Consider the following 27,870-nt stretch of genomic DNA (forward strand, 5'->3'; position numbering starts at 1 on the left):
TGTCTTTAAGTACATAAGGCACTTCTCTTAACCACAGGAAAGACATCAAGGTTGCTGTCACAAGTGATGGTGATGACAGCATCACCGTCTGGTATGGGGGGGGGGTTGAGAGGGCTACCGCACGGGATCGATGTAAGCTGCAGAGAGTTGTAAAATTAGACAGCTTCATCAGGGGCACTATCCTCCGTAGTATCCAGGACAACTTCAAGGAGCGGAGCCTCAAAAAGTCAACGTAAATCAATTTGGACACCCACCACCTCTTCTCATGCCCTCTTCTCATTGGGAAGGATGCACACCCACAGCAATTCAGGAACAGCCTCTTCCCTCTGCTATCTGATTTCTGACTGGACATTAAACCCATGGACACTACCTCACTACGTTTTGATTTCTAATGTTTTGCACCCCTAATTTAACTTAACTATTTTATATATACTTACTGTAATTCACAGTTTGTTTCTCTATTATCATGCATTACAATGTACCGCTGCTGCAAATTTTACAACATATGCCGGTGATATAGATTCTGATTCTGAGTAGAGTAGTAGAATCGGAGCTCACTTAAAATAGAAACCAATGAACTACTGTTTAGGTTGAAGACGTCATATGTGGTTCAGTTGGTAATGTACTTGTGTCTGAATCTGAAAACTGAGTTCATGTCCTTCTCCAGATTTCAACACATGACTGTAAGCGGGGAGCAAGAATGACATTGGAGTAGATATCTTTACTAAGTCATGTGAACCACATTAGGTGAGGGAGCAATGAACCGAGATGAAAACTTGTGCATTCGAGAGCCCATGCTAAAAGAAACATTTTGCACACATACGAGGACCAGTCGATTCACTGTGTCATCAACTGGCCACATGCACACTTGCCACATTCTTGCAATTGATCCAATACAGTTCGGTATGCTGTTGGAGATGCTATTCGTCAGTTAAGATATTAAACTGAGTTTACAAGTTGTCTTTTTAATTGGATATAATAGACCAAAACCTTGGGATAATCTTTGGGATTGGAATTTATTTAGCTGGACGGCAACAAATCTGTGGAATTCACTGCCACATACATCTGTGGAGGCCAAGTCAAAGAGACATTTAAAGCAGAGATTGATAGTTTCTTGTCCCTTCAGGGCATCGAAGGATACGGGAGAATGCAGGAGAATGGGGTTGAAGGAGATAAATCAACCATGATGGAATGAGCTGAATGGCCTATGTCGTATTGTCATCTAGTCCTACTTTACTGTCATCCTGAGCTGGAATAGAATCTCTGCTTTTCGGTGGTTGCTCCGCCAACATCCTGAACTCCCACCTGCTTGCATAATTTTTGTGTAATTTATATTTTATTTTGAATGTCACATCTCTAAACGCTGAGCCTGTGTTGTTGCTGCAGGTAAGTTTGTGCACACATGTATTTGTGCACCTGACAATAAATTCCATTAAGCTCGCCTCAAGGTGGTGATAAATCAGCATATGGGTGGGAGATTGAAAATCTGGCTGAGTGGTGTCATAACAACACCCTCTTACTCAATATCAGCAGGACCAAGGATCTGATTATTGACTTCAGGAGAAGGAAACAGAGGCCCATGAGTCAGCTCTCATCAGAGGATCAGAGATGGAGAGGGTCAGCAATTTTAAATTCCTTGGTGTTATTATTTTGGAGGACCAGCATGTTAGTGTAATTACGAAGAAAGCATGGTTGGGCCTTAACTTTCTAAGAAGACTGTGGCGATTTGACATGACATCTGAAAGTTTGACAAACCTCTCCAGATGTGTAGTGGGGAGTATATTGACTGGCATGGAAACGTCAATGCCATTAAATGGAAAATCCTACAAAAAGTAGTGGATACAGCCCAGTCCATCACAAGTAAAGCCCTCCCCTCCATTGAACACATCTATATGAAACACTTTTGCGGGAAAGCAGTTTCCACTATCCAGGGCATGCTCCCTTCTCACTGCTGCAACCAGGAAGGAGGTACAAGAGCCTCAGGACGCAAACCACCAGGTTCAGGAACGGTTAGTACCGTCAACCATCAGGCTCTTGAACCAAAGGGGATAACTTCACCCAATTTCATTTGCCCCATCGCTAAAATGTTCCTACAACCAATGGACTTGCTTTCAAGAATGCTTCATCTCATGTTCTTGATATTGTTTATCTATTTATTATTTTTATATTTTTGTATTTGCACAGTTACTATACTATTTTATATAAGGGACTTGAGCATCCATGTTTTTTGGTCCTGGAACCAATCCCCCGTGGATAAGAAGGGCCGACTGTATATGAATACAGTTCTGATGATGACCAGAAATAGTACTACTTAATGGTTCCCTTGGATGACAAAATGGACTCTTGACCTCATAATCTGCCTCATTGTGATCTTGCGCCTTACTGACTCTGCAGAGCCCTTTCTCTATATCCTGTTATTGTTTTATCTTGTACTACATCAAGTACTACTGCAACAAATAGATCTGTATGGATGAAATACAAGTTTTTCATTGTACCTCGGTATCTGTGACAATAATAAACTAATCTAATTTACCAATTTACACACTGAGTTGTCAGGTTCTGCTCTGTAATTTGCAGATCAATATTCCTCTGGCTCGAGCAGACAATGCCAACCCTGAGTCTATATGTAGCATATTATTTTGTCTGTGAAACCCATTGCCCTACTCTCCGAGAACATAGAGCTTTGACCAGAACAGCACAGTACAGGCCCTTTGGCCCAAAATGTTATGCTGATCTTTTAACATACTCTAAGATCAATCTAACTCCTCCTTCTCACAAAGTCCTCCATTTTCCAATCATCTATGTGTCTATCTAAGAGTTTCTTAAATGTCCCGAATGTATTTGCCTCTACCACCACCCCTAACAAGTACTCACAGCTCTGTTTTAAAAGAATGATGCCTTCTGACATCCCCCCGCTCTATACTTCCTCTCAAAATCACCCTAGGTTTATGCCACCGCCATATTTGTTATGACTCGAATTCTAGCATCTGCAGTTTTCATTTGTTTTCCGTCTGCTGCTTTGATATCCTTATATGGCATCACGTCACTCATAATACCGTTGCTCAAGTCTCTGTCTAACAAAAACATGTCACACTATTTGATTTCTACTTGATGTATCGCACTGTGACAAATACGGCAGTACTGTATTGTATGTGTTAGTTCACAGCATAATGCAAGGCTGTGCTGAACAATCTTCTATTGTGTTGTTGAACCATGTGAGCAGTTCTATCCATCACCTTTGTTCTGTTTCCAAATGTAATTCTCAGCATCAATATGATGTATGGTTGTATTGTTAAATTGAGTATTTTCTCCATTAGTTTCTTATGTTTGTGTTAAGTACTGCTACATCAGATGAATTTCAATTCATTTTTATACATTCCGTTGTATGATTTCTGACCACTTCAAAGTAGCATCAATTCGAAGTATAAAGTTAAAAGTAAATTTATCATCAAAGTATGTATATGTCACTATATAGAGCTCTGTGTAAAAGTCTGAGGCATATATACAGTATGTAGCTAGGGAGCCTAAGAATTTTGCTCAGTAATGTAGTAACCTTATGTATTGCACTGTACTGCAGCTATTTTTAAAAAAAAAACAAATTTCATGAGATATGTGAGTGATATGGGTCTCTATTATTGACTGAAAGTGGGAAGGGGGCAGAAGAGGAGAATCCTGGTTGGAAAAAGGGGAAGGGAGAGGGGAGGGAGCAGGAAGCACCAGAGAGACATTCCCTAATGATCAATACAACAATTGTTTGGAATCAAATGACTTTGCCTGGTGTCTGAGGTCTGGGTGTCCTTTTCTGCCACCTGCCACACACCCCTCCCATGATGCGCCACCCTTGCCATTCCGAATATTTTTTGCTCCAGCCAGATTTACAAACTTGTTCTTCGCTTCACTTTGACAAGTACAGCACTATGCAAAAGTCTTAGGCATCCTAGATATATATATATACACACACATAAAACATTTGCACAGTCCTCTATTACCTTGAGATTTATTTTCTTGTAGGTATTCATAGTAAAATATAGAAACACATTAGAATCAATGAAAAGACACACAAAGACCGTCAAACAACGAATGTGCGAAACCTGCCTGCCACACATTCGTATGCACTTCCGTGTGCAAAATGCAAGCATGCAATGAAACACGAGACACAGACTCACTATACTTTAAAAATATACTTGTACCGCCATGTTAAATATCTACAGATTATTACAAGTGCACATATTTCCAGTTGTTGCTCTGAATGTGCTTAATAATTATTCAGGACCTGGTGCATTTATTCCCTCCATCTCTAAATGTGCCCTTGTCAATACACAAAGCAAATTTTAACCACAGATAATGGTTGTTAAGACAAATCATATCATTGACATATAACATAAAAAGAAGTGGTCCCAACACAAACCGCTGCAGAACACCACTAGTCACTGGCAGCCAACAACAAAAGGATCCCTTTACTCCCAGTCAATGCCTCCTGTCTTTTTGCCAATTCTCTATCTTCCTTGTAATATCATAGGTGTCTTGTCAAAAGCCTCCTGAAAACCCAAGTACATACCATCTACCAATTCTCCTTTGTCTATCTAGCTTATTACTTTCTCAAAGAATTCCAATTCATTTTCCCTTAAGGAAACCATGCTGACTTTGGCTTATTTTCTCATGTGCTTCCAAGTACCTTGAGATCTTATCCTTAAAAAGAAAATTGATTCCAAAATCTTGCCAACCACTGAAGTCAGGCTAATTTCCTTTCTTCTGACTCCCTCCCTACCTGAAGAGTGGAGTGACACTTGCAATTTTTCAGTCCTCCAGAACCATTCCAGAATCTAGTAATTACTGAAAGATCATTACTAATGCCTTCTGAATCTCTTCAGCTACATGCTTCATAACTCTTGTGTGTAGCTCATCTAGTTCAGGTGACTTATCTATAGTCAGACCTTTCAACTTCTCAAGTATCTTGTCCCTAATAATAGCAGCTACCCTCACTTCTACTTCCTGACGCTCATGAACCATCGGCATACTGCTAATGTCTTTATCAGTGAAGAATGATGCAAAATACTTACTCAGTACATCCAGTATTTTGTTGTCCCCCCATTACTACCTCTCCAGCATCAGTATCTATGTTTCTTTTCACTTTATATATCTGAGAAAACTTCAGGTATCCCCTTGATATTATTAACTGACTTACCTTCGTATTTATTTTTCCTTCCTTCTGGCTTTTACAATTGCCTTCTGTTTGTTTTTAAAAGCTTCCCAATCCTCTAACTTCCCACTATTTTTTGCTCTATTACTGTATATACCCTCTCTTTTGCTTTTATTTTGGCTTTGAATTCCCTGGTCAGCCACAGTTGCATCATTCTCCTTTTAGACTATTTCCAGTTCTTTGGGATGTATCTTACAAATTGCTTCCAGAAACTCCAGCCATTGCTGTTCTGCTGTCATCCTTACCAGTGACCTCTTCTGAACAACATTGGCCAGCTCCTTTCTCATGCCTCTGTAATTATCCTTCCTCCACTGTAATACTGATACATCAGACCTTAGCTTCTCATTAAATTGCAGGGTGAATTCAATCATATTATGATCACTCACTCCTAAGGGTTCCTTTACCTTCAGCACCCTAATCAATTCTGGTTCATTATACAGCACCCAATGCAGAATAACCTTTCCCCTAGTGGGCTCAACCACAATCTGCTCTAAAATGCTATCTCACAGGCATTCTACAAATTCTCCCTTGGGATCCAGCACCAACCTAATTTACTGAATCTACCTCCATTCTGAAGTCACCCATGACTATTGTAACATTGTCCTTTTGACACGTCTTTTCTATCTCCAATTGTACTTTGTAGCCTACTTCCTAGCTATTCTTCAGAGGGTTGTATATAACTCCCATCGGGTTCTTTATACTTTTGTAGTTTCTTAAATCTAGCCACAAGGACTCTATATCTTCCACCCTTATGTCACCTCTTTCTAAGGATTTTATTTCCTATTTAACCTCCAGAGCCATGTGACCTCCTCTGCCTACCTGCCTGTCCTTTCAATACAGTGTGTATCCTTGGATGTTAAGCTCCTAGCTTTAATCTTCATTCAGCCACAACTCAGTGATGCCCTCATCTTCATGCCTGCCAATCTCTAACTGCACTACAAGATCATCTACACATTCCTTATACAGCATGCATTCAAATATAACACCTTCTATCCTGTATTCATCACCTTTTTTGATTTTGTCCCCATGCTACACTGCAGCTCATTCCACTGACTGCAATTTTGCCCTATCACCTGCCTCTCCTTCCTGACAGTCGCACTATAACTGCAACTGCTTGTATGCCAACTGCCCCATCCTCAGCCCTATCACAATGGTTCCTATCACCCTGCCAAGATAGTTTAAATCCTTCCCATTAGCTCTAGCAAGCCTGCCGACAAGCATATTGGTCCCCCTTGTTTTCAGGTGCAACTCATTCCTCTGTTCAGGTGATATATACACACAAATACGTATGTGCATACAGATACATATAACCAGAATCAGGTTTACTATCTCTGATGCGTGTTGTCAAATTTATTGTTTTGTGGCAGCAAGACATAAAAATTACTATAAGTTATAATAAATAAATAAACAGGTGGTACCTTCTCCAGAAGAGTTCTCAATGATCTAGAAATCTGAAACACTGCTCCCTGTACCAGTTCCTCAGCCATGCATTCATCTGCCAAATCATCTTACTCTTACCCTCACTGGTGCATAGCACAGCTAGTAATCCAGAGAATACTATCCTGGAAGTCCTACTTTTCTATTTTCTACCTTGTTCCCTAAATTCTCTCTTCAGGATCTCCTGCTTTTCCCTACCTACGCCATCGGTGCCAGTATGTACTGAGACTTTGGGCTGATCATCCTCCCCCTTTGGAATTCCCTGGACCCAATCTTGGACATCTCTGACACTGGGACTTGGGAAGCAATCTACCACCCAGGCGTCTCTTTCATCTCCACAGAATCTCAGGTCTGCTCCTGTGACTATGAAATCCCCTATCACTACTGCAGTCCACCTCTCCCCCTTTCCCTTCTGAGCCACAGCTCCAGACTCAGTGCCAGAAACCCAGTCACCGTGGATCCCCACTGGAAGGCCATCCCCCTCAATTGTATCTAAAGTGGTATACATGTTATTGAGGGGTATGACTACAAGGGTTCTCTGCCTATTACTTTTCCCTCTCCTGTCAGTAACCCAGGTACCTGTCTCCTGCAAATTAGGGGTGACTACCTCCCTGTAGCCCCTGTCTATTACCTCCTCATTTTTCTATATGTGTCAAAGGTCATCAAGTAGCTGCTCCAGTTCATTGAGGAGCTGCAGCTCGGTGCACCTGGTGTCGGTGTGGTTATCTGGGACACTGGAGGTCTTGCAGAATTCCCATATCTCACACAAAGAACCCAACACAGCCTCTAGAGCCATTCTTGCCGTACTAACTATGACACCAGCAAGCAATGAATGAAGAAGAAACTTAGCGGAAATTTACCTCACCCAAGCCTGTTGAACCAAAGCCTCCCCACTCCTACACTGGCCACTCCAAAAATCTTGCCACTTACATTCACTATTTGTAGCACACCTTTCACCAAAACACTCATTGTTCAAGGACTGACTCACCCCATTCACACCACACATTCATTACACAAATGTACACATCTGCATGTGTATGTGTGCAGACTCACATACATACACAAACAAATCACATGCAGATACATACACACACATATGTATGCACATACTATACATATAACCAGAATCAGGTTTATCATCACTGATATATGTTGTCAAATTTATTGTTTTGTGGTACAATACAGTGCAAGACATAAAAATTACAATAAGTTATATCAAATAAACAAGTAAATAGTGCAAAAGAGGAATAGTGAGGCAGTGTTTATAGGTTCATGAACCTTTCTGATGAGAGAGGGGAAGAACATATACACAAATCCACACGTACACCTACTTCTCTATAGCTATAGTGCAGACTGACTTACCTCTAGTCTGGTTTAGTAGGCCTGTGATGGGTCATGAGGCCAGTGTAAGAAAGGTAAACTCTTCTACCAATAGGACAAGAGATGCCTGAATATGGGTAGCTGGATAGTTTCTGAGGTGCTGTGCACACCTACATATACACCCACACACCATCTCAGTAAAGCAGTCAAAATAATCAAAGACCAAACCCACCTCAGCCATTCTCTCTTCTCCCCCTCCCATCCTCCCTTTGGGCAGAAGATATAAAAGCCTGAAAGCCCATACCACCAGGCTTATGGCCAGCTTCTATTCCTCTGTTATAAGACTATTGAACAGATCCCCTGACAAAGGGTCTCGGCCCGAAACGTCGACTGTTTATTCTTTTCTATAGATGCAGTCTGGCCTGCTGAGTTTCTCAAACATTTTGTAAGTGTTACTTATGATAAGATAGACTCTTGACCTCACAATCTACCTCGCACCTTATCGTCTATTTGCACTGCAGTTTCTTTTTAACTGTAGCACTTTCTTTTACACTTTGTTATTGCTTTTACCATGTCCTACCTCAATGCAGCATTATAGTGAATTGATCTGTACAGACGGTATGCAAATATTGCACTGTACCTCAGTATAAGTCTCAATAATAAACCAATGTCAGTATCTAAGCCAACATGCTTCCTTTAACATGAAGACTAACACATATTGATCTATGTGTACCACACACAAAAAGTGGGACGAATTCAGCAGGCCAGGCAGCATCTATAGAAAAGAATGGTGTATGTGTTGAAGGAAGAATGTTGGCTTAGATACTAATGAAACAAACTAGTGTACAGTAATGATATCTTTTGGGTTTCATTTACAAAATGTTTTGTGGTATCCTGGATGGAAGAATGGAGGCCTTTCACTGAAACTAACAAAATACTTATGGGCTTGAATGAGCTAAATGTTGGCATGGTTTTTCTACCAACTGGAGCACGTAGAGCCAGGGCTCAGAAACTCAGAACCAGAGATCAGTCATTAAAGTGATGGCATGGGTTTCCTCCATTCCTCCCACATTCCAAAGACATACAGTTATGGCTAGTGAGTTGTGGGCATGTATGCAGATAGCAGTGAATATTTGGAATACTCAATCCAAGAGGACAATGGAAGCTCGGTGATGGAGTGTATTCAAAGTAGAGATGGAGAAAGTTCTATTGATCTTCATATATTGCGTGTCAAAGGAATCCAGGGATGTCTATTTCATGCAAAAATATTGCGCTGAGGTAAAATATCGAGTGTGACTTTAATAAACAAAAGGAAAGAAGGCCAAATGGTCTATTGCTGCTTTTATAAGTTATTAGGTGTCGATAATAAAATTTGAAAGAAGAGATAGTTAGAGGCCATAATTGTTATTCACTGTTTATTACTGAATTTCGGGTGGCAGAGTGGAGAAGCGTTCCTACAGGGGATCTGTAAGGCACTACTTCCCTCCGCTTGTCTGCAGCTCACCCTTAGGCAAGGCATAGCTCCTGTTTAGCCCCCACTCAGGGTCACATGAAGGCATGGGAGCAGGTGGTGGATTGTCGTATAAGCAGCTGGTGCATGTCACAAGTCCTGGTTATGTGACCACTGACGCCAGGCAGACAAATCCTGAACAGTATTGATAATGGCTAGAGTCATCCATCTTGTAAAGATACTGCCCAGAAGGCATTGGCAAATCACTTCTTTAGAAACATTTGCCTAGAACAATCATGGTCATGGATAAAATGGATCACCATGGCACATGATGATGATGATGATAATAGTAAACTTATTTTAGGTGGCACAATAGCTTAGCGATTAGCATAACATTTTACAGCACCAGTACTAATAATGGCTGGTGTCACCCATATTGTAAACCCATTGCCCAGAAGACAATGGCAAACTATTTCTGTAGAAAAATTTGCCAAGGACAATCATGATCAAAAAACCACAATCGCCCATGTCACAAGACACACACTCATGAAGATGATGATGATTCCTGAAGTGGATAATAGGGAGCAGAGAAAAACAAACTTTTCTATTTATTGATAATGGGTTCCAGATGTATCTGGAACATAAGCTTCAGATGTGGTGCTCATCAATTACTGGAGGACTATACAAAGGACTTTGTCTGGTATTGATGCAACCGTGATAAATAAAGCAAGGCACTGTATCACCGGGCATTCCATTTGTGCAAATGCTGCTTGTCAACACAGCCATGGGTTGGGTTATTTGGGCAGCTGTAATATTGCAGTCTGTAATGGGTGGCACGGTAGCATAGCAATGCTTTACTGTGCTGGCTGTAAGATCAGGGTTCGATCCCTGCCACTCTCTGTAAAGAGTTTGTACCATCTGCCTGTGATAGCATGGGTTTCCTCCAGATGCTCTGGGTTTCTCCCACATTCTGAAGTCATATGGTTAGGGTTAGTGAGTTGTGTCATGATATGGTGACACTGTTTCGGCTGTCCAACATAATCCTCATGGATTTGATGCAAATGACTGAATGTTTTGATGTACTTGTGATAAATAAAGCTAATAATAAATAAAGCTGGATCCAATTACATCAATAGGATATGAGACATAAGTTAGGTACCTGCTCATGATCCATACTCTCTGTTTATAATTATTTGTAAATAAACTGTTGGAAGCAGCTTTGCCAACAGAAAAGGGTATAAGGTCATTAGACCATAAGATATAGCAGCAGAATTAGGCTATTTGGCCCATTGCGTCTGCTCCACCATTTCATTTTGGCTGATTCAAGTTTCCTCTCAGCCCCAGTCCTTTGTCTTCTCCCCATATCCCTTCATGCTCAGACAAATCAAGAATGTATCAACCTCTACCTTAAATATATATAACAGCTTGACCTACACAGCTGCCTGTGGCAAAGAATTCAACAGATTTACCACTCTCTGGCTAAAGAAATGCCTCCACATCTCCAATCTAAATGGTGGGCCCTCTATTCTGAGGCTGTGTACTTTGGTCTTATACTCCCCCATTATAGGAACTATCCTCTCCACATCCATTCTGTCAAGGGCTTTCACCATTCAATGGGTGTCAGTGAGTTCACCCTTCAGACTTCTGAATTTTAGTCAATACAGGCCCAGAGATACCAAACACTCTTCATATGACAAACTATTCAATCTTGAAATCATTTTTTGTGTATCTTCTTTGAACCCTCTCCATTTTCAGCACATCCTTTATAAGATAAAGGGCCCAAAAATACACACAATATTCCAACTGAGGCCTCACAAATACTTTATAAAGTCTCAACATTTCATCCTTGCTTTTATATTATAATGTTCTTGCAATGGATGCTGACATCACATTTGTCTTTCTCACCAAAGACCTGACCTGCAAATTAACCTCTAGGGAGTCCTGCATAAGAGCTCTCAAATACCCCTGTGCCTCAGTTTTTTGTATTTTCTCTCTATTTAGAAAATAGTCAACCCTTTCATTTTTTCTACCATACACTTCCCGACACAATGTTTCAGCTGTCATTTCTTTGCCCATTTTACTAACCTGTCTAAGTCCTTCTGTTGCCTCTCTACTTCCTCAAAGCTACCTGCCTCTCCACTTATCTTCCTACGTCTGCAAACTTTGCAACAAAACTATCAATTTCATCAACCAGATCATTGACATATAATGTAAAAAGAATTGGTCCCAACACAGACCCCTGTGGAACATCACTAGTCACTGGCAGCCAACCAGAAAAGGCTCCCTTTATTCCCACTCTTTGCCTCCTACCAGTCAGCCACTACTTTGTCCATGATAGAATCTTTCCTGTAATACCACATAACATGAGTTTTTATGAGGCTTACAATGAATGCCCACAATAAAACTTCAGTCACTAAGTTACAGAGCACTAGAGCACAGAAACAGGTTCTTTGGCTCATCTTGTCTGTGTCAAATATTATTCTGCCTAGTCCCTGTACCCGTACCATAGCCCTCCATACCTCCCTCAAGCTTTAGCAAGTTTTCTTCTCCAAATCAACATCTAGCCCTCACTCATCCAGCAGTACTATCCTCAGCCAGGTTCTTAATTTTGTTATCTCCTATGAAAGCTGACTGATTTTGCATCTTCTCCAACTGCCAAGCTGCCATGGAGTGAAGTTTAGAACCCTGCAGCTAAGTCCTGGACCTCAAAATTTCTAAAACTCCAGGTGATAGGTACAGCCTCAGCCTGCCTACCACTTGTTTGGTCTCCAGTTAGAGTCTCCACATCACATACCTCCGTCATTAGTAAGTCCACCCAAAGTGTGGACTTTAAGGGCAGCGTAATGTGTATAACCTCTACTCATCCAGCTGCTTTAAGTGATATCTGCTAATGAATGAACATAATTAATGATTGTGACTGAGCAGCTCCTCGGCTTCATTGGCATAACATCTCTGAACAAAGCCCCCAATTTGTTTATGATTTAAGGGAATTCCCAATACGGTACTGTCAGTATAATCTTGAGCTTCAGTCTGAGCTGGATTTACATCTTCAGCCTATCTTCTCATTACCTCATGTGGGCATTCTATGTTGGCACTTGTATAATGAGTTCTTTGGCCCTATGTGGGGCATCGGAAAGCACAGGCCTTCAAGGTTTTTACAGCATCTGAATTGGTAAATTGCTGTTTAATGACAGTCGTTAATTGTTTAGAGTTCCTTGTGTTTTTCTCAAGCGACTCGCTCTTTGTAATGTAGTCTCCTGGTACTTTCTGTCAAGCTTGTCAAGTTTATTTTGATAGACTCAGGGATTCCGTGTTCCTTGTATTAGTTAAGCAGTTCCTGATTAGTGCTAATCACAGGATCCTAGTTTTCAGAATGTTGCTTCTCATGACATTGCTCAGCTGAGCCACCAATGTCTTTTTGTAATTATTATTGTCATCTATACATCGGAGTCTGTCTTTCCTCTCACCTGGATTTTGATATTGCCAGCACATATCATGACAACTGGAAGCATTGGAACACTTGCAGGCTTCCTAGCACAACCCTCGCTGATTTGATTTGATACAAGTCAATCTATTTCACTGCATGTTTCGCTGTTTCATTGCACATGTGACAAATAAAACTAATCTCATTACGCAGACTTGGGAATATAGTATGATATGACTGGCATTGGCAGTGCAGATTTCCCACTAACCAGCAGCTATATTAGTTAACCAAGTTATATCAGACACTCTTAGCCAACAGCAATGTCAGGAAGTGCACAAGTCAAAGAGTGCATTTTTGAAAGTACTTTTTATTAACCTCAGTAAATGCTTCTCACTGAAACCAACCTTCCATTTTCACAACAACCTTCAATGATCTCACTATACATTGATTTACTTCAAACCACTTCAGCTATACAGGGAATGCATACATGAAATCAAAGCAAGGATGTAACTTAATTAGTATGAACAGTAGAAGGAAAACATGAAGACAAAATTCCTCCACAGAATATATTATGAACTAGGTTGTATGCTTTTGGCTGAAGTGCACAAAACAACCAATGTATTACTTCTTAATGGGAAGATGTTCTTTTAAAACAGAGATGAGGACTGTCATTAGCCAGAAGGTATTGAATCTGTGGAATTCATTGACATAGATAGCATCGAGGCCAGGTCATTGGGTATATCTAAAGTGGAGATTGGTTCTTGATTAATAAGGATGTCAAAGGTTATGGGGAGAAGGCAGGAGAATGAGGTTGAATGGGCAAATACATTATTCATGATGGAATAGCAGAGTAGACTCAATGGGCTAAGTTCTGTTCCTATGTGTTATGGTCTTTAAAAGGAAAAGTATGGATTTCATCCTCAGTTACATTAATTTTTATCACATTCCCCAACGGTCAGCTGTCAACAGAAGTATATAGAAAGGTGTGCAATCAGCAAGGACTTCATTTTGGATCACATCTAATTATTTCCTTCTGGTCCAGAACAGAATGCATATGAATGCCCACAGGTAGTCATTACATTGTCTACCAAAGCACAGGATAACCATAGTAAGAAGCTATACACATTTAAAACACAGAGAGCTACAATGGACATTAAAGGCAGGGGTTTTATGCAAAAATATTTATTTAAACCATTTTGAAGGTCAGATGATATGTTTTTAATGTTTTCACCATTTGATTTTCACCCCAGTCCTACAGCATACAGTTACCTAGGGTTGATAACATCAAGTGTAGCAACATTATCAGATGAGCCATCTAATAGTGTAGAAAGAAAGAGGACAGTCAGCCTACTGAGGCTCTGCTGGCTCTTTGGATGAGAATATTGTTGTTGCTCCTACTCATTTTTTATAACTTTCCATTTTTACTTTTGAAATATTCCTCCAGTAATTCCTTTCCGCAAACAGAATTGCTTCCACTGCATGTTCAATGCATTGTATGTCAGTTCAAAAGAGACGGATTAATGCAAAATCAGATTCTCCAAAACTAAATAGAAAAAAAACCATAACTTAATTTTGGAGGAATTTGACTCCTCCCTCCATCCTCTCCCTACCATCACATCTTCCTCCCTCCTTCCACACAATCATATACTACATTTTACCATAGAACAAATAGATACAGTAAGTTACACTATCACAAATGAATCTCAAGGTAAATACATGGTGATATATATGTACTAAAATAATAAATTTACTTTGAACTTTAAACAATTTATTTCAATATTTGATTCCTAATTTGGTTTCAGTTGACATTTGTTTTTGAAATCCAATATTTGATGTAAGTCCCAATATCTTTCCAAGCATGTGGAGCTATCAACATCTTTCAGTCCAGTATCACATACCTTGACATTGTATCATCTTTCTTGCATCCCCCTCACTGTGTGCCTTCAGGAATTTTGAAAGAACCCTAAGTAGCAAGTGAACCTAGAAAGATGACTGAGGGGGAAATGTTTTGCTGGACTGTGAGAGAGGACTGTGGGACAGAAAAAGACGTGGCAAGTTTTGCAGAAAGCTGGCACAGACAGAATGAGTCAAACGTATGTCATGTAAATACATCTGTGCACTGAGTAAATTTCAGTGCCCTGATCAAAGAGAAATCTAAATGTGGCTCAAAATAGCTCCAATGAGAAATTAAAATAAATCAAGTTAATTTCATCTATTAATTGATACCTTTTTAAAAATAGGATTGAATCTACATATGTGTTTCCAGATCATCAAGGCCCTTATGCTCAAGACCCTCTTGCAAGATTGGCACAATTGGACTACACAGGATAAACAATTCAACAGTCATGTAATGTTACTTATGAAAGTGCCACCACCTTAGCCAATATATTTCAGACCTGCCATTAAGAAAATGCAACTTATAGAAGAGTTATCTGTGTAGGCTACAATAATACATTTAGTGGCAAATATGTAGAATTATGAAATGACTGCTACAACACAAGTTGCAAATACCTGAGTCACATAACATGCCAGAGGAGTAAAAGCAAACAATTTTCAAAAAGCACAGTACATAACAGCCATACCGTTGAATGATCTTTTCTCTTATCTAACCTTTAAACTTCCCTGATTTATTTGCCCAACGCAAAATCTATTTCCATTATAATCATTTCCCCTCTTCTTCAGTAAGTTAGGGAATGTGTTTGAATCGTTCGATTATCAGAGATAATTCACAAATTGCTCATTAAAGTATATTTACCAGTGCAGGTTATAAATGATCTCCCTTCATAAAGCACACAATATTTTTGTCCGCAGGTTTACGCTTTGCAAAGTAAATTCGGGGAATGTGCTGCCGGAGCTTCTCGCGAGCAGATCCTTGCAGACACCTGGAACGAACGCTTCCTTTATGGGTCGTCGGTCAGATCAATGTCAAATGCATTTCAATTCGCAAGTAAGGCTAAATATCACTCCAAATTCCAAAAACCCGCTGAATTAATGTCTGCTATTCCTAGTTATCCGCATGTTGCACTTAGAGACCAGCAAACGAAGGTCCGTGGCATTTCCTTTGATTGTGATCCAGAATGTAGAATTTGAGGCCATTTGTAAGTCGATGAAATTAACGCACTGGCCACTAGCTGGTGCACAGTGAGAGGCAAGCTACCACAACTGTGCTAAAAAGGGGCATCAATAGGTAAATAAAAACAGTGTTTGAACACTAGAGATGAAAACAGACAACCGGGCTCTCTGTGTAGAATATAACATTTATTTTCAAAAACGGCGGGGGGGGGGGGGGGTATTCGTTCCGTCCAACGTTTTGCTGTAAATCACTGCCTAATCCTACTTTTAGAAATATGGATGGTTTTGTAACTACGTTGATATTCTCAATCGCAGAGCTTACTAGGCCACTGCCGAGATTAACTACACTAAGAAAAATGTGCTTAATTCTAAGTGCAGTGACTCCGAAGCGTTCGCTGCGCCGTGTGCTCCTGTTGCATCAACCTGTGGCTCCGATTCCCGAACCAATTACTTGCAGGGCGCATGATTGATGTCAGCTTTCTGTTATCTCTATTTTCTACATTATTTTACTTGCAGCAAATAAGTACACGAAATCAGCGCAATCATCTTAACGACTGACAGTAAGTCCATCTGTGCGTCTAATAAATCTCTTCGTTAGTTGCTTGACAAAAATGCTTCACATTGTAGGTTTCATTGGTTGCTCCCGTTGATGAAGGTAGTGACAAGACGACACAACTTCGAACACCCCTCTCAAAAATAACTGTCATTAAATCCTGGCATTTTTCTAATCCTCGGACACAATATCCCGAAGTACTGCTTCAAACACAGGCTGCACATCAACAAACTGCAGCTTAACATCCCAAAGCCTAGAGACGAGGAACCTTCCCAAACATTAACTAACCTGTTAACTAAAGTAACTTGTTCTTACCTGAGGAACACCGCTACTCCCCAGAGATAAACCCACAAAGCAGCTACTGAGTGGCATTTGCCTTCGATCATATTGCCTTTATGTTAAAGAGTCCCCGTCGAATATTACACCTCAAAATGTGTTCTTCTCACCGGCTTGGATATCCCAGTCTTCAGGACCATGGACAGCGGTACTTTACTAAATTTATGATATTTCCCTTCTTTTTCGATCTCCTTTACAAGCAAATTATGTCCTTATAGATTTTTAAAAAAAAAATCCTTCTCCTGATGATTACAAGTCCCAGGATCACCTTTTGAAAGTCAAGGATATTGTTGAGATGCTGCGATTGATGTCAGCGCACCCTTCGACCGCTCTCTTCTCTGGCAACATTTTCTGCCCAGCAAAGTGCGAGAGCAACCGAACTTCACGCCGCGGGGTGGGCGTGGCTCTGAAACTGTGACAGACGGTAGGTCTGACCAATCATCGTGCGAACCTCCGGGGTCACAAGCAAATCAAAATCGAGTAGAGGAGGCGGGCCTCCAGAACGAGCAGTTTTTGCGTGTGTGGAACTCTGCCCCGGGGAGTTGATGTACAGGAGTGGCAGATTGATGAGGCGTGCAGCGCAATCAGCGCGGAATCAAGAAGCGATTTTATTTTGATTAATTACAATTTTTATTCTGTATCCATAGAAATGGGCATTTTAGGTCTCTTTAAAAGCCACCAAAATAAGGAAAATTTCGAATTTTGGCGCACCCCTCAATTTCTCGTGAGCGCATTTATTTCTCCAAATAAACAGCGTGGATGTACAGAACGCAGCAAAATGTGCCCTGAAAGCATGCATTGTCTTGTTTTTTTTTAAATAGTTGGCTGAATGAAACACCCTCATAAATACCGGCACTCGTCTTGCATGAAAGGATACTACTTAGTGCCACAACATCTGTTGCAATGGTAGCTTTCCTGCCGGCGCTCAGTGTTAACTTGTCCACATGTGCAACGCTTCGAAAAGTTAGCTTCGGAGGTTGATGTCATTTCTTTGGTGACTTATCCGTTTACTGAGTAGTGATTTGACGCTTCGAAATCTTTGGCTCTGCGTTAATATGTCGATCCACATGTTGCATATAGTACCTGGAATGGTTTGGTCGCCGAATTATCCCAGCTGTACACCGTATGGATTTAACTCGCAATTAACTTTGAATAATACTTTAACCTTTTCTTTCTAATCTTATTTCTGAAAATCTTTAATTTACTGCGTTTTGCCGGCAAGCACATATCTTCATTGTGATATTCCTGATTTAAGCGGAAGCTTCTCAACTTCACCTAAGGAGCGCCAAGCTCGGCAAGTAAGAAACTCTTACACAGGCACATGAGTGATAGAAAAATGGAGGGCTGTGTTGGCGGGAATGGGTTAGCTTGATCTTAGATTAGGTTAAAAGGTTGGCACAACATCGTGGGCTGAAGGGCATATACTATGCGGTAATGTTCTACGTTCTATGTTCAAACAATATCTAAACTTCATTCACACCCCCTCCCTTCTCTTGGTTGGGATCAAATACAATCCACTGGGCGACATTCGGCAAGAGACTGAACGCCATGCCCGACCCTCGGCCACGACCTTGCAATGCCAAAGATACCACTAATGGCTAAGCGTACGGGACAACATTTCAGGCTGCTGTGTGAAGCAGGGGGTGGGATCGGTTTGAATTGAATTGACTTTATTAATTATATCCTTCATATACATGAGGTGTAAAAATCTTTACGTTACGTGTCCGTCTAATGACCAAATGATTAAAATGTAGCTATTCATCAGGACCGATGAAAGCTCTTGGCCCGAAACATAGACGGATGACAGTACTACCATCATTAGGTTCTGCTGGATCTGTTGAGTTCCACCGGCGTTTTTCTGAGCGTCGTTTTCGCTTTTGCAAACGTTTAGGAGTATTAATACCATGGCGGCTTTGTTAGATCAAGTGAAGCATTGTTCAACATTTGCGTCGGAACAAAATGGTACTAGCATGTGGTCAGCTATTAGACTGAACAAATAATTATTCAGTGTAACAGTTTGAGTAGAATTCTGACAGAGTCCATCTGTGTTTAGTGTACATTCTATGTGCTTATGTAAGGTCATTGACCTGAAATGTTAATTTAAAATCTGTGTTCCCTTTTCACTACAAACCCTTCATGATCTGCCAATTATTTTAAGCAATACCAATTAACTTCAGGTCTCAGAAATGTGCGTTTGCTACTTTTGTAAAAGTATCCTATTATCCAAGAGAGGATTTGGCAAATTACGTGATAAGAGGAAATTATTAGAAGTTAGAGTCATAAAGTTTATAGGTCTCCTTTGGTCAGAGTTGACCATGGATGTCCTAGCTATCTAGACACGCAAGACAGGGCAGTACAATATGGAGAGTGAACTGTGCCCATGTAGCAAGCTTCCCCTCTCCAGGAATCTGATGAACCAAAAGGAATGGGAGAGACCAATACAATTGGGCACCAGCAGCATTGCAGGAGTTGCCACTCTGTGTTGAGCTCGATGTAGAACTGCCTTAGGGACTTCAGCTCTGGAGTTTTCCTTGTGGTTTAGTCCTGAAGACCTCCCCGTGAGTGTGTACAGTCATAAGACAGTGGAGGTTTGAGATCAGAGTTTTCTTTCTCCTAGATAAGCTGCCAACCATGGCTGAAGGGCCCCATTTGCCCAAATCAACTGGTTTTAAGGGGCCAGTAACCTGCTTTTGCCCCTTCTCCTATGCGTAAAAATGGTTACACCGGACTTAGAAGCTAAGCCATACATGAAGGCCAGGAGCTGGACTTGGTTGTCAGAGGCTATTTGAGGCGTACATAATTGGGAGCTTTTTCCCATTACCAACCCAGCTATAACAACCTATAGGGACCAATCATAAAGTTATATAACATGAAAACAGGCCCTCAGCTCAATGTTTCCATGCCAACCAAGTAGTCTTCCTGAGCTGGTCCTATTGGTCAGCATTTCACCCATATTAATCTAGACCTTTTTTATCCATGTACTATCAAAACGTCTTTTAAACATTGTAATTATGCCCACTCTCTTAGCTCATTCCCTATCTCCACATGTGTGAAAGACAAAAATAGCCCATCAGGTTTTCTTTAAACTTTTCCCCTCTCAGCTTAAACCTAGGTTCTCTAATTTTAGACTCCACTACCCTGAGGAATAAAAGGTGGTAAAAATACATTTTATTTGTGCCCCTCATTACTTTATGTACTTCTATAAGTTTACCCATTAGGCTCCTTCAGCTTGAGCTATTGAAACATGTCCAAATTGTATTGTTTATCCTATTTACCAAATTTCACTTTTAAAAGCTGTTATGACTTCATGACATTCTCCCTTCTCAACCAATGTAGCATTGCTGATTGGCAGGTGGGTGATACGTAACGTTTTGGGTGGGGTGGGGGATGTTTGGTGTTTGATGTTATTGTTGCTGTTTTTTGCATGGGAGGAGCTTGTGAGTTTGGGGTTTGATGTTTTCACTGCCATGGCCATATGGGCAATCTGTTAGTTTTTGTGCAAGGGAGAGGTTGGGGGGGGGGGGGTTGTTTGAGTTTTGTTTCTTTTTCTTTTTTGTGCAGGAGGGGTGTCTCAATAACTTAATTCATTTTTCTGTATTGTATGGCTATCTGGAGAGGACGAATCTCAGATTTGTGTTCTATGTACATACTTTGATAATAAAATTAACCTTTGAATGTTTGAACCTTTTGACACTTGATTATATTTTTGCTCCAAGAGCAAAATTCTACAGAACATGGAAATCTGGGATAAAAATAGGAAAAGCTATTCAGCAGATCTTACATATCTCAGCCCAAAACATAGAATGTTTATTCCCCTACTTAGATACTGCCTGAGATACTGGGTTCCTGAAGCGTTTTGCACGTGTTGCTCCTAATACTCACCAGGTCAGGTGGAGAGAAACAGAGTCAATGTTTCATGTCAATGACCTTTCAGAATTAGGACATTTTGAAAACAGGCTTGTTTGAGCTTGCAGGAAAGACTAAGGGATGGGAATAATCTACATGACTGAATGGAGACCAATAGAAAAGAAGAGGACTGAGATTGGTCCTGGTAGATGAAAGTGCTGATGGTGAGATAATGGTAGCTGATTGGGAGAAGGTGTAAGTGAGGGGAGATTGATTTCTAGGCTGGGGCATTAGTATGGCTTCTTTCTCTATGTGGATACTGCACACCTAGCTGATTGGCTCCAGTCTTTCTGGTTTGTGTGATTCAGTCCCAGAAGTAACTCAGTTTTCTTCTGACTGTAGCTGCTGCCTGATCTATTGGGCTGTCTTACCACTCTTCTTTATCCCAGAATTCCAGCAGCTGCTGTGTTCCATATAATACTGTGAAAAAGTCTTTGACACATATACAGTATATGTATAGCTAAAGGGCCCAAGACTTTTACACAGTACTGTAGCAACTTTATGTATCGCACTGTACTGCTGCCACAATAAAAAACAAATTTCATGATATATGTGAGCGATGATAAACCTGATTCTGATATGGGTATCTTTTGTGGACTGAGAGTGGGAAGGGGGCACAGAGAGAGAAATCATGGTTGGGAAATGTGGAAGGGAGAGGGGCGGAAACAGGAAGGCTTGAGAGCAGAGTGGATTAATCCTATTTCCTCAGGTACATATGCCTACTTTCTAAATTGTATCAGTTTTTCCTGTTCCTTTTGTCTACAGATGCTGCCTGAACTGTCAAGTATTTTCAATGTTGTTGTTAATTTGCATTTATTTCTTAATTCACTGACTCCCTGGGGCAATCGAGGTTCTGAATGCACTTCCCTCTAATTTAGGCAATTGCTCTTCTTTTGGGTGTTTTTTTTTGGCTTAGTCATCCATTGCGAAGTTTCAGCTAATATTAGCCAGAACGGGTATGTAACTTAGTACATGGCAGATAAAATTGCAATGAACGTTTCATAGTCAAAATGCTTGAGGAACTCTGTGAGTTAAAGACATCGAACTGAGAGCTCTCTATTACAGTATAGCCCCTTTGGTCCACAATACTGAGCCAAATTTTTACCTACTACTACTCTATGATCAATGACACCCTTCCCTCCTACATAGCCCTCCATTTTTCTATCATCCATGTGCCTGTCTAAGAGTTTTTTAAATGTCCCTAATATGTCAGCATCTGCCACCAGCCCGGGAAGGGTGTTTCACATAACCCACCATTCTCTAAAGATTCAAAAGATTCAAAGGTTCATTTAATGTCAGAGTATGTATATAGTATACAACCTGAAATTCGTACTCTTCACGGACATCCATGAAACAAGAAACCCCATAGTATGAGAGTCGACTGTACTTCCTTAGAAGGTTGGCGTTATTCAATGTCTGTAGTGAGATGCTGAAGATGTTCTATAGGTCAGTTGTGGAGAGCGCCCTCTGCTTTGTGGTGGCGTGTTGGGGAGGAAGCATTAAGAAGAGGGACGCCTCATGTCTTAATAAGCTGGTAAGGAAGGCGGGCTCTGTCGTGGGCAAAGTGCTGGAGAGTTTAACATCGGTAGCTGAGCGAAGGGCGCTGAGTAGGCTACGGTCAATTATGGAAAACTCTGAACATCCTCTACATAGCACCATCCAGAGACAGAGAAGCAGTTTCAGCGACAGGTTACTATCGATGCAATGCTCCTTAGACAGGATGAAGAGGTCAATACTCCCCAATGCCATTAGGCTTTACAATTCAACCGCCAGGACTTAAGAACTTTTTAAAAGCTATTATTAATGCTTTTTGAGATAGTGATTTAGATGCATATCATATTTTTTACTGAGTTAAGTATTGTATGTAATTAGTTTTGCTACAACAAGTGTATGGGACATTGGAAAAAAAAAAGTTGAATTTCCCCATGGGGATGAATAAAGTATCTATCTATCTATCTATCTATCTATCTATCTATCTAGAAACATCAAACCCCCAAAACCCCGTCCCCTCACACAAGGAGCATCAGAAGCATCAACTTTCCGTTCCCCCCCCCACCTATGCCAGCAGAAGCACTGACTCCCCACCATGCAAGGGACTGTAGAAGCCGCAAGGAGCTCTTGATCCAAAGCCCATCAAAACCACATTCCACAAACCAGCACTTTGGTATTCAGACGCACTATCCCTCTCCAGCTAGGTCGTTCCTGCAGCAGCAAGAGCAGAGACCAACAACTCACTGTTCTGATGTTACAACCTTCATCGCTTCTCCAAGCACCCCCACCATCTCAATGTAAAGCACATACCTCTGGCACCCTCCAAATAGCTTCCTACAATCATGCCCTCTGGCATGTCATTTCTGCCTTGGGAAATACTCTCTGGTTGATCACTCAATTCCTCCAGCATTCTGTGTGCATTGCTCAAGGTTCCCTATATCTGCACAATCTCTTGTGTTCATGAACATTTTACAGCTATAGGGTAAACAATCACAACTATACGCTCACTGAAAACACCACTTAAATCGATAAAATATCCCTTGGTTAATTTAAATTCACAAGGCACAGAAATAAACTTAAATTGGTGCAGCGTTAAAGAGTGTATTTCTATTTTCCAGGAAGATGCCCGAGGACAGTGAAGCAGAATCGAAAGCAGGGTGAGAAATACGCAGATGGAAAAATCAGACATTTGTTGCAGAAATGTCTTTGAAATGATTTTGAGCATTGTGATGTGTGGCCATGTGGAAAAGCATCACTTGTTAAGGAACAGTTGGTATTCATTTGAAAACGGGATGTCATGTTTCGCTAGCCTATTGGTATCACTCCAAGACATAACTGACCCAATGGACAAGAAAATGCAGCTGAGGTGCATCTCAATTATCAAAAAGCCCCACATCTATAAAAAATATCCAAAAACAGGTGTTCCAGAACAAAAGTTTAAAAATATTGCTGTACAGAAAATTGCTTTTGACCAGGTAAATAAAGGCATATTGTAGGTTGAAATTGTATAACCCAGCATTTGATTTTAAGATCCCAGTCACTTTATATATGTACCTATAAAATCAGAAGACATAGAAGTGGAATTAGGCCATTCAGCCCAAAGAGTCTACTCCACCATTCTATCATAGCTTTTTTATTATCCCTCTCCATGCCATTCTCATTCCTTCTCCCCATAACCTTTTGACACCCTTAATCGAGAACCTATCAACTTCCACTATAAATATACACAATAACTTGGCCTCCACAGCCATCTGTGGCAAGAGATTCTGCAGATTCACTACCCTCTGGCTAAGGAAATTCCTGCTCATCTTTGTTGTAAAGGAGCATCCTTCTATTTTGATGCTGTGCCCTCTGGTCCTAGACTCACCCATTATAGGAAAAATCTACTGCACATACACTCTATCTAGGCCTTTCAATATTCAATTGGTTTCAATGAGATCCTCCCACATTCTTCTAAACAGTGTGTACAGGCCCAGGGTCATCAAATGCTCCTGATAGATTAACCCTTTAATTTCTGGAGTCATTCTCATAAACCCATCTGGACCCTCTCCAATTCTAGCACATTCTTTCTTACGTTTGTAGATGAAGGGCTCAAAACCGCTCACAATAACTGACCAATGCCTTATAGAGTTTCAGTATTATATCCTTGCTTTTGTGCTATGGTACTCTCAAAATGATTGCTAACATTATGAGTTGGGTGTGAGTATTCAGCAGGTCAGGCACCATCTCTGGAGAGAGGAACACATAAAATGAAGATGCAGAGAAACAGAGAAGGGGAGGGGTAGAGCAAGTTGCAGGAGAGATTAAAGACACAAAACTGCAGTTGTTGAAAGATGGAGCAAGGACATGAGCAGCTGGAGGGATCTCTACAACTGAACCCTTTCCCTCCCACTGCTGCCCCAAGGAGATGCTCTTTAATTTGGCCCTGGGCAGCCTTCATGGCATTCTTCAGGTCTCGATCCAAAAGGTCAACTATCCGTTTACCTCTACAGATGCTGCCTGAACAGGTGTTTTCCGTTCAGCAGTTCGTTAATTGCTCCAGCTTCCAGATTATTGTCTCTTGTCTCCGGGATATGGTCACTGTGGCCAAGAAATGCATCCATATACCCCTGACTATATTGTCCTCCACCACTAGTATTCATTGTCATTCTCCCAACTCAAATGCTCCTCTGTACCACAGCACTGTGGTCTATTTGGCCATCATTACTGCAGTCTCATTTCATCCATATAAGCTGAGGTTCAGCTCCCGATGGATCCTTCTACCTGTCTCAGGCATAATCTGACTTTCCCATCTCTCTCTGCGATTAACCACAGCGCTTTTTACCAGGATGCTGCCTGAACTCGACAGTATGAGCTAGAAGGAGGCTCTGGCTAAACTTAGCTTCTTTTTTGAAGCACTGGAGTCTGAGGGGGTGAGGGAGGTGGTCCTGAATCAGAATCAGAATCAGGTTTATTATCACTGGCATATGTCATGAAATTTGTTAACTTAGCAGCAGCAGTTCAATGCAATACGTAATATAGAAGAAGAAGAAGAAAAAATAATAATAAATAAGTAAATCAAATACAGTATACGTATATTGAATAGATTAAAAATTGTGCAAAAAACCAGAAATAATCTATATTAAAAAAGTGAGGTAGCATTCACGGGTTCAATGTCCATTTAGGAATTGGATGGCAGAAGGGAGAAAGCTGTTCCTGAATCGCTGAGTGTGGTAACAGTGAGAAAGGGGCATGTCTGGGTGCTGGGTTTCCTTAATAATGCCTTTCTGAGAAACCGCTCCTTGAAGAAGACCTGGGTATTTTGTAGGTTGGTACCCAAGATGGAGCTGTCTAAATTTACAACCCTCTGCAGCTTCTTTTGTAGCTTGCAAAGTTATGATGAGCATGGATAGAGTAGGTAGGCAGGATCTCTTTTCCTAGGCAGAGATGTCAAGAACTGGAAGGCATGCATTCAAGGTAAGAGGGGGAAAGCTTAAAGATGATATGCAGGGCAGGTTTTTTTAAACAGAGAGTGGTAGGGCAGCATGGAAGTGTCGCAGGTAGCTTAACGCCAGGGAACAGGGTTCAATTTCCACCGTTATCTGTAAGGAGTTTGTACGTTCTCTCCGTGACAGCATGAGCTTCCTCTAGGTGCTCTGGTTTCCTCAGACATATGGGCTCGGGCTGGTAAGTTGGAAATCAAGAGCAACAGGGACAAAATGCTGGAGGAACTCAGCAGGTCAGGAAGCCAACTATGGAAATGAAAAAAAATAGTTGATGTTTCGGGCTGCGACCCTTCATCAGGACAGGAAATGTATGGACAAGAAGCAAGAATAAGAAGGTGGGGCAGAGAAATGAGCTCAAGGTAGAAGGTGAGTGGTGGTCAGGTGGATGGGGGAGTGGGACTGAAGTAAAAAAGCTAGGAGATGGTAGGTGGAAAATGTAAAAGGATTAAGAGAAAGGAATCCGATAGGAGAGGAGAGTGGACCAGGTAAGAAAAGGAATGAGGAGAGGACCATGGGTAGGTGATCAGCAGGTGGGAAGAAAAGAGGTAAGAGAAGGGCCAGAGTGGGGAATGGAAGAAAAGGGGTTGATGAGTGGGATAAGTTATTGGAATATGGAGAATTTGATGTTCATCCCATCAGGTTGGAGGCTAGCCAGATGGAATAGGAGATGCTGCTTCTCTAGCCTGAGTCGCATGCTGAACTGTGAATAGAGATTGGAATTGAAATGATTGACAGACAGACAGACAGACAGACATACTTCATTGATCCTGAGGGAAATTGGGTTTTGTTACAGTCACACCAACCAAGAATAGTGTAGAAATATAGCAATATAAAACCATAAATAATTAAATAATAATAAGTAAATTATTCCAGGACCAGCCTATTGGCTCAGGGTGTCTGACACTCCAAGGGAGGAGTTGTAAAGTTTGATAGCCACAGGCAGGAATGACTTCCTATGACGCTCAGTGTTGTATCTCGGTGGAATGAGTCTGGCTGAATGTACTCCTGTGCCGAACCAGTACATTATGGAGTGGATGGGAGACATTGTCCAAGATAGCATGCAACTTTGACAGCATCCTCTTTTCAGACACCACTGTCAGAGAGTCCAGTTCCACCCCCACAACATCACTGGCCTTACGAATGAGTTTGTTGATTCTGTTGGTGTCTGCTACCCTCAGCCTGCTGCCCCAGCACACAACAGCAAACACGATAACACTAGCCACCACAGACTCGTAGACCATCCTCAGCATCGTCCGGCAGATGTTAAAGGACCTCAGTCTCCTCAGGAAGTAGAGACGGCTCTGACCCTTCTTGTAGACAGCCTCAGTGTTCTTTGACCAGTCCAGTTTATTGTCAATTCATATCCCCAGGTATTTGTAATCCTCCACCATGTCCACACTGATCCCTTGGATGGAAACAGGGGTCACCGATGCCTTAGCCCTCCTCAGGTCCACCACCAGCTCTTTAGTCTTTTTCACATTAAGCTGCAGATGATTCTGCTCACACCAGCAGGCCAGCAGGAAATCCTAGATGGAGCTGAGGTGCTCAATACAGCAGTCCTCCAATCTATCTTGGGTCTCACCAATTTAGAGGAGGCTGCACTGGAGCACCTGATAGAGTAGATGACCTCATCAGATTTGTGGATGAAATGCACCCGGAACACTGTTTGGGGCCCTGAATGGAGTTGAGGGAGGAGGTGAATTGGCAGGTGTAGCACTTCTGTCACTTGCCAGGGGTAAGTGCCAAGAGAGAGATATGTGGGGAGTGACGTGGGCATGCTATGTTGGTGCTGGAAGCATTGTGACATTTGCAGGCCCCCTCAGCACATCATTGGTCTCTGTTGGTCATTGATGCATGCGACATACTTCACTAAGCGTTTCAATGTTTTGATGTGCACTTGACAAATCAAACCAATCTTTACTTTTTTAGTCCTTATTTAGACACCTGGAACAGGCTGCTATGGTGATGGTAGCAGGAGGCATAACAGTGGTGCTTAAGAAGCTGTTATAGATAGACACATGGATATGCAGGGAATGGAGGGATAGAGATAATGTACAGCAAGGAGACAGTTAGTTTAATCCTGAATCATGCTCAGTGCAGATATAATGGGAAAAAGGGCTTGTTCTTGTGCTCCACTGTTCTATATTCCGTGTTAAAGCAACTTCACTTGCCCCATCATTGAAATATTCCCGCAAC

At 41.3% G+C, this 27,870-nt stretch overlaps 1 protein-coding gene across 3 annotated transcripts in view; it reads right to left on the bottom strand.

Moving 5' to 3' along the window:
- The window catches only part of glra3 (glycine receptor, alpha 3), a 241,766-nt gene extending 224,645 nt beyond the window's left edge, over window positions 1-17,121 (bottom strand). For 2 of the 3 annotated variants that reach the window (XM_073048025.1, XM_073048024.1), the window contains exon 1: window positions 16,772-17,121. In XM_073048025.1, the coding sequence (XP_072904126.1) occupies window positions 16,772-16,842 (71 nt within the window). In that variant the 5' untranslated portion in view covers window positions 16,843-17,121. Of the gene's footprint in view, window positions 1-15,586; window positions 15,800-16,771 lie in introns of those variants that run through there. The other variant, XM_073048026.1, reaches the window with a different exon arrangement.
- Window positions 17,122-27,870: the final 10,749 nt, after the last annotated feature.

This window comes from Hemitrygon akajei, chromosome 6 (assembly GCF_048418815.1).
Source record: "Hemitrygon akajei chromosome 6, sHemAka1.3, whole genome shotgun sequence".
Taxonomy (NCBI): Eukaryota; Metazoa; Chordata; class Chondrichthyes; order Myliobatiformes; family Dasyatidae; genus Hemitrygon; species Hemitrygon akajei.